This window comes from Boleophthalmus pectinirostris, unplaced genomic scaffold, assembly GCF_026225935.1.
Source record: "Boleophthalmus pectinirostris isolate CB_2022bp ecotype Guang Dong unplaced genomic scaffold, ASM2622593v1 HiC_scaffold_1, whole genome shotgun sequence".
In the NCBI taxonomy this organism is placed as follows: Eukaryota; Metazoa; Chordata; class Actinopteri; order Gobiiformes; family Gobiidae; genus Boleophthalmus; species Boleophthalmus pectinirostris.
Window position 1 is genome coordinate 782,541 of NW_026570970.1, and position 12,817 is coordinate 795,357.

Here is a 12,817-nt window from a genome sequence, read left to right on the forward strand (position 1 = left end):
GACATTCCATGTCCCCAGAGCCACAGTCTCCATGTCTGGAGATCCGGTTGTCGAGGCCCCCGCCGTCGACTGCCGCCCAGATCTCTCTGCACCGGCCCCATATGGATCCTCCAGTGGGTGGTGGGCCCACGTGAGGACGGCCCCACGTCGCTCCTTCGGGCCGAGCCCCGTGGGGGAAGGCCCGGCCACCAGGCGCTCGCTGGCGAGCACCCACCCCAGGCCTGGCTCCAGGGTGAGGCCCCGGTGACGCCAATCCGGGCGACGTAACTGGCCTCTGTGTTGCTCATCATATGGGGCTTCTGAACCGTTCTTCGTCTGGTCCGTCCCCCCGGACCTGTTTGCCTTGGGTGACCAGGGGCATGAAGCCCCCGACAACAGAGCTCCCGGGATCATTCGGGCATCAAACCCTCCACCACGATAAGGTGACGGTTCAAGGAGGGGAGTTTTATTTAAATAACTGAAAATGTCCGATAACAGGAAATGTTTATAATGACAAACTCAGACTGAAAATAAACAGAGGAATATAAGATATTTGTGTGTCTGATGAGCAGTGTTGTGGAGTAACAGATTACATGTACTGGAGTAATCAGAGTACAAATGATGAGTAACTGTATTCAGTTACAGTTACTGTTTAAGTGAGTGGTAATTGGATTACAGTTACTTTGTTGAAATAAATGGATTACACAGAGGAATTTTACTGTTTTCATTCTCATTGCCGGAAACTAAACCAGGTCTAAACCAGGTCTAAACCAGGACTAAACCAGGTCTAAACCAGGTCTAAACCAGGTCTAAACCAGGTCTAAACCAGGTCTAAACCAGGTCTAAACCAGGTCTAAAACAGGATTTAACATCTTTTTATTTTCTTTTATCACATAAAACATCTTATGAGACGATTTCCTCCTCTTTGTTTCTCTACAGCAAATCAAGTAATCCAAAGTAATCAGATTACATTACTCACTTAAAGTAATTTAATGGATTCTGTTACAAACTACATTTTGGGGTGTGTAATCTGTAATCTGTAGGGGATTACATTTTAAAAGTAAACTTCCCAACACTGTTCACGAGAAGTGGACAAAGAGGAACCGTAATATTCCAAATACTTAAATATTCCAAAGTATCTGATGCTTCCTCGTCTGGTGTTCAGTTTAACTCATTATTTATAACATTTTTACAGTTTTATTCTGATTTAAATATGTTTGGCTCTGAGAGGATCAGTGTCGGATTAAGACCAGAGTCACACCTGGTTATTATTTATTTTTAAATGTATTAATCTCAGTTTTCCTGAAGATCTTAAACAGTATTTAATTCCATTCAGATCCTCTTATAGTTTACGTCTTGCAGATCAGATATTTTTTGTCGTCCCAAGAGTCAAAAAACAAATTGGAAAATATTCATTTAAATATAAAGCTGCTTCTGATTGGAACAATCTTCCCTCATCAATTCGTGCTTTAACTTCTGTCCCTTTATTTAAAAATGCTCTGGTTCAACATTTACATAAACCATGTGATTGTTTTTGATTATTTTAATTATTTTGTTGAATTTTGTTGTTTATCTTGTTGTATCCTGTGATTATCTTTGAACTCTGTTTATTATTATTATTATTATTATTTTATTTTTTATTTCAAATTTGTTTTATTATGTGTGAAACAGTCAAGCGTGAGTGATTGTGACTGTGTGTGTGTGTGTGTGTGTGTGTGTGTGTGTGTGTGTGTGTGTGTGTGTGTGTGTGTGTGTGTGTGTGTGTGTGTGTGTGTGTGTGTGTGTGTGTGTGTGTGTGTGTGTGTGTGTGTGTGTGTGTGTGTGTGTGTGTGTGTGTGTGTGTGTGTGTGTGTGTTTGTGGTTGTGTGTTTGTGGTTGTGTTGATTTTGTTGTTTTGATGTTTATTTGAGTTTCTGTCTCCTTCTGTCTGTCCGTCTGTATCTGTCTTTTGTTGTTGTATTTATGAGGACCTCCTTGAAAACCAGATGGTGACACGTCTCCAAACAAATAAATTCAAATTCAAATACACTGATGAGATAAAACAGACTTTTAATAAAGCAAAATACAGTTTGCATGAATCATACTTTAACATAAATACATTAAACATGGCAGCAGTTCAGCGATTTCCAGAAGGTTCCGTAATAATGATTCAGAGAAAACATCACGTTTATTTACACGACAGAAGAACGACGAGCCCGACGAGAACGACGAGCCCGACGAGAACGACGAGAACGACGAGCCCGACGAGAACGACGAGAACGTTCTGTACAAACTCCTCACAAACCCACGACGACGACGACGCTCGGCAAAACACGGCTCAGGAGGATTTGAAAAAAAAATGTATTCACATTCTGTTTGTGCGCAGAGACTAAACCAGGACTAAACCAGGACTAAACCAGGACTAAACCAGGTCTAAACCAGGACTAAACCAGGTCTAAAACCAAGACTAAACCAAGACTAAAACTAGGACTAAACCAGGACTAAACCAGGACTAAACCAGGACTAAACTAGGTCTAAACTAGGTCTAAACCAAGTCTAAACCAGGACTAAACTAGGTCTAAACTAGGTCTAAACCAAGTCTAAACCAGGACTAAACTAGGTCTAAACCAGGACTAAACCAAGACTAAAGCAGAACTAAACCAGGACTAAAGCAGGTCTAAACCAGGTCTTGAGCAGGTCTCTCTGCGTCTCTTAGTCCTTGTGTTTGCGTCGCATCATGAAGATGCCCACGGCGCCGCCCAGAGCAGCGGCGAACGAGATGATCATGAGGGCGAAGGTGGTGTTGAACCCGGTCTCGGCCTCGGCGGGACTCAGTTTCATGCCCAGGATGTTCAGCGGCGCGAACGTGACGGGCTGAGCGGTCGTGGTCAACACTGTAGACACAAAGGAAGGTCAGTCTGAGTCTAAACCAGGTCTAAACCAGGTCTAAACCAGGTCTAAACCAGGACTAAACCAGGTCTAAACCAGGTCTGAACCAGGACTAAACCAAGACTAAAGCAGAACTAAACCAGGTCTAAACCAGGTCTAAACCAGGTCTGAACCAGGACTAAACCAAGACTAAAGCAGAACTAAACCAGGTCTAAACCAGGTCTAAACCAGGTCTGAACCAGGTCTTACCTGGGGCCTGCAGACAGGGGTGGCCTGAGTTGGGGTCGACGAAGCCGTTGCACCTGATGATGGTGGAGTAGGTCTGGACCGAGACTTTGGGGGTCCGGGGGAGTCCGGCGTCAGACCGGTTCACGAAGAACAGACCGAAGCGCTCGCCGTATCCCTCCGCCCACTCGAAGTTATCCATGAGCGACCAGGCGGTGTAGCCCCGGACGTCGGCGCCGTCCAGAACACGAGCTGCACCGAGACGACCACACAACGACAACGACAACGTAGAATAGTTTAGATTTTTTATATTTTTATGAATTTTAAACTAAACTGTTCTTAAAAAGTCAGAGAATATTTACATATGAGTATTTAGAAATGTTTTAGAAATGTACATTTTTATTTTTAAATGTTTTGACAAGATCAGAACAGAAAGAATCCAGATTTAAAAGTGATTCTCAAGTCACAGGCCTCAAGTCCGAGTCAAGTCCCAAGTCTTAGTCCAGTTTATCAAGTCAAGTCTCAAGAGTCCTAAAAATAGTGACTCAAGTCTGACTCGAGTCCAAGTCACGACCTGCATGTCCCACCTCTGGTAGTAGTAGTAGTAGTAGTAGTAGTAGTAGTAGTAGTACCTTTGAGTACTTGGTTGATGTAGTAGTAGTAGTAGTAGTAGTAGTAGTACCTTTGAGTACTTGGTTGATGTAGTAGTAGTAGTAGTAGTAGTAGTAGTAGTAGTAGTAGTAGTAGTACCTTTGAGTACTTGGTTGATGTAGTTGTTGTAGTAGTAGTAGTAGTAGTAGTAGTAGTACCTTTGAGTACTTGGTTGATGTAGTTGTTGTAGTGTAGTAGTAGTAGTAGTAGTAGTAGTAGTAGTAGTAGTAGTAGTACCTTTGAGTACTTGGTTGATGTAGTTGTTGTAGTAGTAGTAGTAGTAGTAGTACCTTTGAGTACTTGGTTGATGTAGTTGTTGTAGTAGTAGTAGTAGTAGTAGTACCTTTGAGTACTTGGTTGATGTAGTTGTTGTAGTAGTAGTAGTAGTAGTAGTACCTTTGAGTACTTGGTTGATGTAGTTGTTGTAGTAGTAGTAGTAGTAGTAGTACCTTTGAGTACTTGGTTGATGTAGTTGTAGTAGTAGTAGTAGTAGTAGTAGTACCTTTGAGTACTTGGTTGATGTAGTTGTTAGTAGTAGTAGTAGTAGTAGTAGTACCTTTGAGTACTTGGTTGATGTAGTTGTTGTAGTAGTACTGGCGCACCAGGTCGTTGAGGTCCACGGTTCCTTTCTCGCTCACTCCGTTCTCGGTGATGAGGATCTGGGGGTTTCCGTACGTGTCTTTGATGTGCTTCAGGAGCCTCCTGATCCCGAACGGAGTCACTTTGAGCCACGAGGAGCCAGACTCCAGCCAGCTCCAGTCATCTACGGCTCCCACGCCCCTGGAAGACCAACACACGCCGTAAGCCCCGCCCACACACGCAGCAAGCCCCGCCCACACACTCTAAGCCCCACCCACACTCGCTGTAAGCCCCGCCCACACACTCTAAGCCCCACCCACACTCGATGTAAGCCCCGCCCACACACGTTTGGAAACCCGCGGATGACGACTTCCTTTGGCTGTGTTGGCGAGAGAAACTCTCTCTGTTCTTTCTTTTTTCCTTTTAAAAACTGACAAAGGAGAAATGGATTTTGTCAACTGGACAAACGTTTATTTAGGTTGAAAACGTTTCTCAGCTCATCTAAGCTTTAAACTTTCTTAAATCTGCCTGAAGGAGGAGCTAACTACACTGAAACTCCTCTGGAACTCAGGGCCTGTTTACACAAGAACACTTTCAGGTAAAAACAACTACATTTTATGGGAAGTGCCCTGAGGAAAAGTTAAAAATGATTCTGTCAGAGTCAGTTTTAAGTCTCCACGTGTTGCTGGAGCTGCAGGTGGATGTGTCGTGTTAAACTCTTTACAAATGAGGAGAAAACTTCGTCACACGTCTCTGTTTATGAGGCTACGTCTGTGTGTGTTAGTGTGGACTGAACTGAACAGAACTGGACTGAGCTGGACTGAGCTGGACTGAACTGGCCTGACTGAACTGAACTGGACTGAACTGAACAGAACTGGACTGAGCTGGACTGAGCTGGACTGAACTGGACTGAGCTGGACTGAGCTGGACTGAACTGGACTGAGCTGGACTGAGCTGGACTGAACTGGACTGAGCTGGACTGAGCTGGACTGAACTGGACTGAGCTGCAGTGCGGTCGGCGTGAGGGTTCTGACCTGTCGGCGTCGTAGGTTGGATCTTCCTGGGCGTAGTTGATGGGGAAGATGAGTTTGGTGGTGTAGTGGTTCAGACCAAAGTAATCGTGAGTGCCTTTAATCCTCTGGATCTCCTCTGGGGTGAACTCCGGCAGTCTGACATGGAACAAGAGAAAGAACATGAGAAACACGTGAAACAAACACAACATCTGAACAGATTACTGTGTTTTTCAGATTTTAAGTGTGACTTTTGTTCATGGTTTGTGTGTTTCTGTGACTTATTCTCGGTGTGATTCTATATTCAGATGTTTTTGGTGAAGTGTGGAGAGGTTCTAGTCTTGTGTGTGAGGATCTGCTGCTCCTGTTCCTCCTGCACCACTGTCACTTCACTCTACTGCGCATGTCTCCTGCAGAAAGAGCCTCTGTTCTGTCTGGATCATGTCTGTCGATCGCACCGTTACTTCTGCACCACTCGACTATTGAACATTTACTAGAAGTGACTTCAGTGACAGAGAAACCATCCTGTCGGGATTCAGAAAGGCCCCAGTAATTCTAACTAGAAGTGAGTCTGACGACAGCGACACAGTGTTCTCTTTTTTTCTTCTTCATTACATATTCTTTGGCTGGAGCGACTTATACTCCAGATAATACGGTAATGTTCATTTTATAAACAGAACACTGAGTCTGAACGAGGACTAAACCAGGACTAAACCAAGACTTGCGCCGGTCTTCCTCACCTGGACTTGGTGTAGCCTTGTGCCAGGCTTCTGTTCCTGATGGTGTCCTTCATGATCTGACTGTAGTCTCCGATGTAAATGGGATGAGCGAACCAGCCCAGGAAGAACTGCAGACGAGAACAAGAGTGAGAGAGAAGATTCGTGAGGGTTTAGGGTTTAGCTTTAAGGTTGGGGTTTAGGTTTAAGGTTGGGGTTAGGAGAGCGGGTCTGTGGAGCGGGCAGGAGAGTCTGTGACGTGGTGTTTGTGCAGTACCTCTACATATTTGTAGGTGGCAGTGATGTCCTGCTTGTGCGGGTTGCGAGGTTCGGCCCAGTCGGCGTTCAGCGTGATGGAGATCTCTCCTCCCTGAGACGCTCGGTACTTGTCGTTGTACAGGTGCCAGGCCTCGGCGTGGGCTTTGATCAGGTGATGAGCCACGACGTACGGGATTTCTCCTGGGGCGTTGTTGACCCCTACGAGGAACAAAACCGGTTAGGATCCATTCAGAACTGGTCCCAGTCTCAGCACGGACAGTTGAAGAGGCTCAGTGAAGGTTCTGTCCACACTATTCCTCCTCACATGAGGAGATATTTAGGTCACAAAAAATATTGTGCTCTCAAAATTATGCCGTCACTGGGATAAAGTGACCAGATTTTCAAAAGTCTAAACATGGACACACCTGGTTTGGGATCTTTGGTGTGAATAAAACTGTGAAAAGAGCTGGAACATTGAGCTTCTCGTGTCATAATCTGAGGAACTTCTGTCGCTGTGTTTTTTTACTTTATGGTCGTTCGCAAACACAGATTTCTTTATTTTGGCCAAACAAATGACAATTATGCTCCTCTTTACTGTCACAAATTAAATTTGTGATAGTCCTGGTTTAGACCTGATGTAGTCCTGGTTTAGTTTTAGTTTAGTCCTGGTTTAAATGAGATTGGTCCAAAATAGAGACACATTTCTTGTATAAACTGGGACAAATCAGTGGTTTAGTATAAATCTGTGGGACGGGGGACACAGACTCAGGTCTGGGACTGTCCCGGGGACACAGGGACATCTGGTCACCCTGCACATGACCTGAGTGTAGTGACCTGAATGTCTCTGTGAATGAGTCTCTAAACTTGCTCGTGGTCAGATTTGAACTGTACGAGTGACGTCACACGTCACTTTCTTACTCCACGTCTTTAAAGAGTTTCTGGTAAAGTGGTTCTCACCGGGGGCGAAGACTCCGTAGCCATAGCCCAGGTTGGCGACGATGTACGGCTCGTTGAAGGTGATCCAGCGTTTGACTTTGGGCCCGAGGCGGGTGAACATCAGGTCGGCGTAATCTGTGAAATATTTTACCATGGAGACGTTCTGCCACCCGCCGATGTCCTCGAGCGCCTGAGGGAGGTCCCAGTGGTACAGCGTGATCTGCAGAACCAGAACCAGCAAGTTTAGTCTTTGGTTTAGACCTGGTTTAGTCCTTTAGTTTAGTCCTGGTTTAGTCTTTAGTTTAGTCCCTGTCTAGTCCTGGGTCAGTCCCGGTTCAGTCCCAGTTTAGTCTTTGGTTTAGTCCTAGTTCAATCCTGGTCTAGTCCCAGTCTAGTCCCGGTCTGGTCCCGGTCTAGTCCTGGTCTGGTCCCGGTCTGGTACTGGCCTGTGGTTGGATTCCGGCCTGGAGCAGAGTGTCCACCAGTGTCACGTAGTACTGCACGCCGGGCTCGTTGATGTGTGCCGTTGTGCCGTCGGGCAGGACTCTGGACCAGGAGATGGAGAAGCGGTAGTACTTGACGCCGATGTGCTGGAGCATGCTCACGTCCTCGGCCGTGCGGTGGTAACTGTCGCAGGCCACGTCACCCGTGTCGCCGTTCTTCACTTTGTCTGGAGTGTGAGAAAACTTATCCCAGATGTTCAGACCTTTACCGTCGTCACGCCAACCGCCCTCGATCTGAGAGGAGGAGAAGGAGAGAAGAGCGAAAAGAGAAGAGAGTAAAGAGTGGCGTAAAGAAGAAGAGAGAGGAGGACGAGTTTTATCACATGTGTTTGGTGAAATATTGTCGGCCATTTACGGTGGAATTTTTATTTTACAAATGACAGACGTGGAGCATTTGGACGGGATTAAAACTCAGGCATCGTCCATGATTATTACAAATCACCAAAGGTCCACAAGTCAAACTAATGTGAAGGTTTAGGTTTGCTTTAGGTGTAAATGCGGCGTAAACGTGAACATGGAGTTGTGTACCTGGAACGAGGCGGTGGCTGAGCTCCACTGCATGTCGTCTCTGAAGGTGTTGTACAAGGGAGTGTCATCGGGACCTGCGGGGAACCCGTTGTTCTTGACGATGTCCATGTAGTAGTTGGCTGCGTACTTCTGCGTCCGGGGTCGAACCGGGTTTGTGAAGTCCACCTGGTACAGACCGCTGCCCATGATGAAACCCCTCATCCACTCGAAGGAGTCCATGAGAGGAACCCCCACATACCCACTCACACGTACACCGTCCACGGCCTGAGCTGCACCAGAAACACACTTATTATAACAAACTAAAGTAACACTCGAGTCACAGACGCTCTGAGCCTTTAACACATCAAATTCCTTATTTTTATATGAAAAACATATCAAATTTTTGTCCTACATTTATCTGGGTCAATTACAGGAGAAGTTTCAAAGTGTTTTTTTTGTTGTTGTTGTCAGTGTTCAGTGGGACGGGTGAGCCGTACCTTTGAGCGTCTCGTCGATGTAGGTCTTGAGGAAGAACACGCGGTCGAAGTCGTCTGTGGCCATTTCTCTAACGGTGAGCATGGAGTTTTCGGTCACGTACACCTCGGGGTTTCCGTACTCTTCCTTCACCCAATTCAGGACCCGCCTCAGGCCCCAGGGCACCATACGGGGGCCGTTTGACACCACGACAGGGAACTGCCACATCTCCTCCTCTACGACGTCCCAGTCGTTTCCGTACGACGGTGGATCGTGCGGCAGGATTGCGTATTTGGCTTTTTTGGTGGTTTGGTGATTAATACAGAACACGTCGGCCGCTCCTTTGACTAAGTTCATCTGCTCCGGGGTGAAAGTCGGCAGTCGAGATTGTGCCAGTCCCTGGATCTCGCTTTTGTTTCCTACGTGAAACTTCATGGCTTCAGGATAATCTCCGTTCTTAAAGATGGGGTGAGCGAACCATCCGAGCCTGAACTGCATGGCCCTGTCTGCGGCCTCCAGCTCTCGGGGCGTGTTCACGTCCAGCGGCTCATACCAGTCTGCGTGCAGAGCGATACTGACCAGGCCTTTCTGCGTCGGACGATATGTGGCGTACGTCTTGTAAACTGTGGCGTGAGCGAGGATCAGATTGTGTGCCGCTGTATACGGAGCCATTCCAGGGTTCGTAGTGAGTTTTGGGGGCAACTCTCCGCTGCCGTAGCCTTTCCACGCGATTGAGAACGGGTCGTTAAAAGTGATCCAAAACTTCACTCTGTCTCCAAACGTCTTGAAGCAGAAGTCGGCATAAGCGTTGAAATATTGGATGATTTGGTTGTTCTCCCAGCCGCCGATGTTCTGCAGCGCCTGAGGCAGGTCCCAGTGGTACAGAGTCACCACCGGAGCCACGCCCAGACCCACCAGACTGTTAATCAGGCTATTGTAATAGGCCACACCTGGAGCGTTGGGCGTTGTAGTCATGCCATCGGGAAAGATCCTGGACCAGGAGATGGAAAATCGATAGGACTTGACTCCTAAAGCTTTAATCAGGTTTATGTCTTCGTTCAGTTTGTTGTAGCTGTCGCACGTCACATCTCCATTACCGTCCTCTGGGATACCGTGGCCTGGTGTGTGAGTAAAATTGTCCCAGATACTGGGGCCTTTTCCTTCAGTGTTCCAGGCTCCTTCGACCTGATAGGCCGAGGACATGACTCCCCACAGAAAGTTGCTGGGGAATGTTCCGAAATGATACAGTCTGTTATGGTACTCTGTCCAGTGAGAGAACTTCTCCCACACCACTGACGCCTGGGAGGGCACCTGTGAGGCGGGCAGGTTCTTCAGTCCCGGCGTGAAGGAGACGGGCGGAGGGGAGCGCGCCGCCTTGAGGCCGTCGCCGGCTCTGTTCTGTTCGATGATCTGCGAGTAGACGTAGGCGGACGTTTTGGGCGTTCTGGGACGGTCCGGAGACGTAAAGTCCACGTAGTGAAGACCAAAGCGCTGACTGTAGCCGTGAGCTCCTTCAAACCCGTCCAACAGAGACTCGACCGTGAAGCGCCGCAGGTCCACTTTGTCCAGGACTATGGCTGTAACCAGAGACACGAGACATGAGACACATGAGACACATGAGACATGAGACGAGACACATGAGACACATGAGACACACGAGACATGAGACATGAGACACATGAGACACATGAGACACATGAGACATGAGACACATGAGACACATGAGACATGAGACACATGAGACACATGAGACACATGAGACACATGAGACACATGAGACACATGAGACACATGAGACATGAGACACATGAGACACGAGACACATGAGACACATGAGACACATGAGACACATGAGACACATGAGACACATGAGACATGAGACACATGAGACACATGAGACATGAGACACATGAGACATGAGACACATGAGACACATGAGACACATGAGACACATGAGACACATGAGACACATGAGACATGAGACACATGAGACATGAGACATGAGACACATGAGACATGAGACACATGAGACATGAGACACATGAGACACATGAGACACATGAGACACATGAGACACATGAGACACATGAGACATGAGACACATGAGACACATGAGACACATGAGACACATGAGACACATGAGACACACGAGGGACAGACACAAGACACTGTTTCCTGGAATCGTGCAGGTGAAAGTTTAAAGAACAGAATGAGTTTTAGAAAGTTCTCTCTGAGTGGAGCATCATTATTTAGTGAGTGGAGGTGACCTCTGACCTTTCAGCGCCTCGTCCACACAGCGGCGGATGAACTCAGCTCTGGTGGTGTCCTGCAGCAGCTCGGCGTCGCCCCCTGTTGGCATCCCCACTCCGGTCAGGTACAGCGGCACGCTCCTCTCTCTCAGATACTTCTCTGAAATGTCCTTGAGCAGACTCCGGAGTCCTCCCGGGTTCAGGTAGATCCAGTCGGAGGCGGTGGGCGTCCACGTCGGGTCTACGTGCGTCTGGTAGTCCATGAGCGCCTCGGGGCCGGAGCCGCCGCAGGGCGCCCTCTTGTGGCTGACCAGGCGCGACGTGTAATGCGTCAAACCGAAGAAGTCGGCGGTTCCTTTGAGGCGGAGCTTCTCCTCGGCGCTGAACTGCGGTAAAACGGCCGGAGGGTTTCCGGGACATTCTTTGGCTTTCAGCTCCACCTGGGACTTGAGCTCCGGAGGGTAGTCGCCGTCCACGAAGATGGGGTGAGCGAACCAGCCCAGCATCATCTGAAAAACAGACAGTCACCGTGGAAACGAGGAGTCACACCGGAGTCACACACCGGAGTCACACCGCGCAGGATCCTCAGGACGACCTACACCGCGAGCGCGTAATGTTCCGCATTGTGTTTTTCTCTCCCGCGGCGTCTGTGTGCGATGTTCCTGGGTGTGGCTTTACCTGCAGGTACCTCTGGGCGGCGTCCTGGTCTTCTGGGTTGTTTGGGTCCAGGGCCTGTGCCCAGTCGGAGTTGAGAGCGATGCCCACCTCTCCTCTCTGCGTGGCGCGGTAACGCTGGTCGTACAGGTGCCAGGCCTCGGCGTGCGCCTTCAGCAGGTTGTGCGTCGCCTGAGAAACAAACAAAACAAAAACAAGGATTAAGGTTTAGAGTCTGAACGGACCTGAGCTCAGCCGATCTAAAGGACAGACTCAGACTGAGCTGTGCTAAACCAGACTGAACAAAAGTCTGAGGCTCCAGATCCAACGCAGGAGAAGTGGATTTACACCACGACACCAGAGACCTGAGCCTCAGGACTCTGAGACAGTCCAGTCCAGTCCAGTCCAGTCTGGTCCAGTCTGACTTATTTTTCTCTAATCAATTTATGCCACACAAGCGTCGCTTGGCACTGGGGCTGTTTGTACCTGGAAGGCGCTGCGTTGGTAGTCTCGGCGCCATGGGGGGTGCTCCCCGGTGCCGTACCCGGCGTGACTCACTGTCCAGGGGCTGCTGAAGGTGATCCAGTCCTGCACACGGAGAGGTCACAGGTCAACTCTACAAAGTGTTATCTGTTTACTCTCTAAACCTTCATTTAACTCTGGATTTGGGTTAAACAGGAACTTTGGTCCAGTTTTACTTCATGAACTTTGACACAAATGTTAAATTAACTCTAGAACAGAGTGACTCAGAGAAACTCTGAGGAAATGTTGACTTGACTCTGTGAGAGTGAATTGTGCGTGTGGTGTGTGTGTCGGTGTCAGGTGCGTCTCACCTGGACTCGGTCTCCGTATCGGGAGAAGCAGAAGTCGGCGTAGTCCCTGAAGGCCTGGACTATGGACGGGTCGGTCCAGCCTCCAGATTCCTGCAGCGTCTGAGGAAGATCCCAGTGAAACAGAGAAACCAGAGGCCGGATCCCAGACGCCAACAGAGCGTCTATGAGCGAGTCGTAATACAGAGCCCCGTCCTCGCTCGCAGAACCTGACACACGGACACGGAACACACGGAACAGAGTGAGCAGAACCTCACACACGGAACAGAGCACATAGAACTGAGAGAACAGAGAGTGAGGAGAACCTGACGGAGAACAGAGAGTCTCCCCTGTCAGGTGTCACCTGTCAGGGCCTCACCTGTCCCTGTGGGGAAGATC

At 48.3% G+C, this 12,817-nt stretch overlaps 1 protein-coding gene across 1 annotated transcript in view; it reads right to left on the reverse strand.

The window, feature by feature from the left end:
• Positions 1-2,670: 2,670 nt before the first annotated feature.
• The window catches only part of LOC110153127 (lactase/phlorizin hydrolase-like), a 21,794-nt gene continuing 11,647 nt past the window's right edge, over positions 2,671-12,817 (reverse strand). The window contains exons 6-20 of the mRNA XM_055150559.1: positions 12,798-12,817; positions 12,443-12,648; positions 12,096-12,197; positions 11,634-11,801; positions 10,981-11,464; positions 8,730-10,283; positions 8,254-8,522; positions 7,669-7,959; positions 7,244-7,442; positions 6,306-6,505; positions 6,053-6,159; positions 5,337-5,471; positions 4,280-4,503; positions 3,097-3,324; positions 2,671-2,852 (exon numbers count right to left, since the gene is read on the reverse strand). The exon at positions 12,798-12,817 is cut by the window's right edge and continues 255 nt beyond it. Coding sequence (XP_055006534.1) covers positions 2,671-2,852; positions 3,097-3,324; positions 4,280-4,503; positions 5,337-5,471; positions 6,053-6,159; positions 6,306-6,505; positions 7,244-7,442; positions 7,669-7,959; positions 8,254-8,522; positions 8,730-10,283; positions 10,981-11,464; positions 11,634-11,801; positions 12,096-12,197; positions 12,443-12,648; positions 12,798-12,817 — 4,369 coding nt within the window. The remainder of the gene's footprint in view (positions 2,853-3,096; positions 3,325-4,279; positions 4,504-5,336; positions 5,472-6,052; positions 6,160-6,305; positions 6,506-7,243; positions 7,443-7,668; positions 7,960-8,253; positions 8,523-8,729; positions 10,284-10,980; positions 11,465-11,633; positions 11,802-12,095; positions 12,198-12,442; positions 12,649-12,797) is intronic.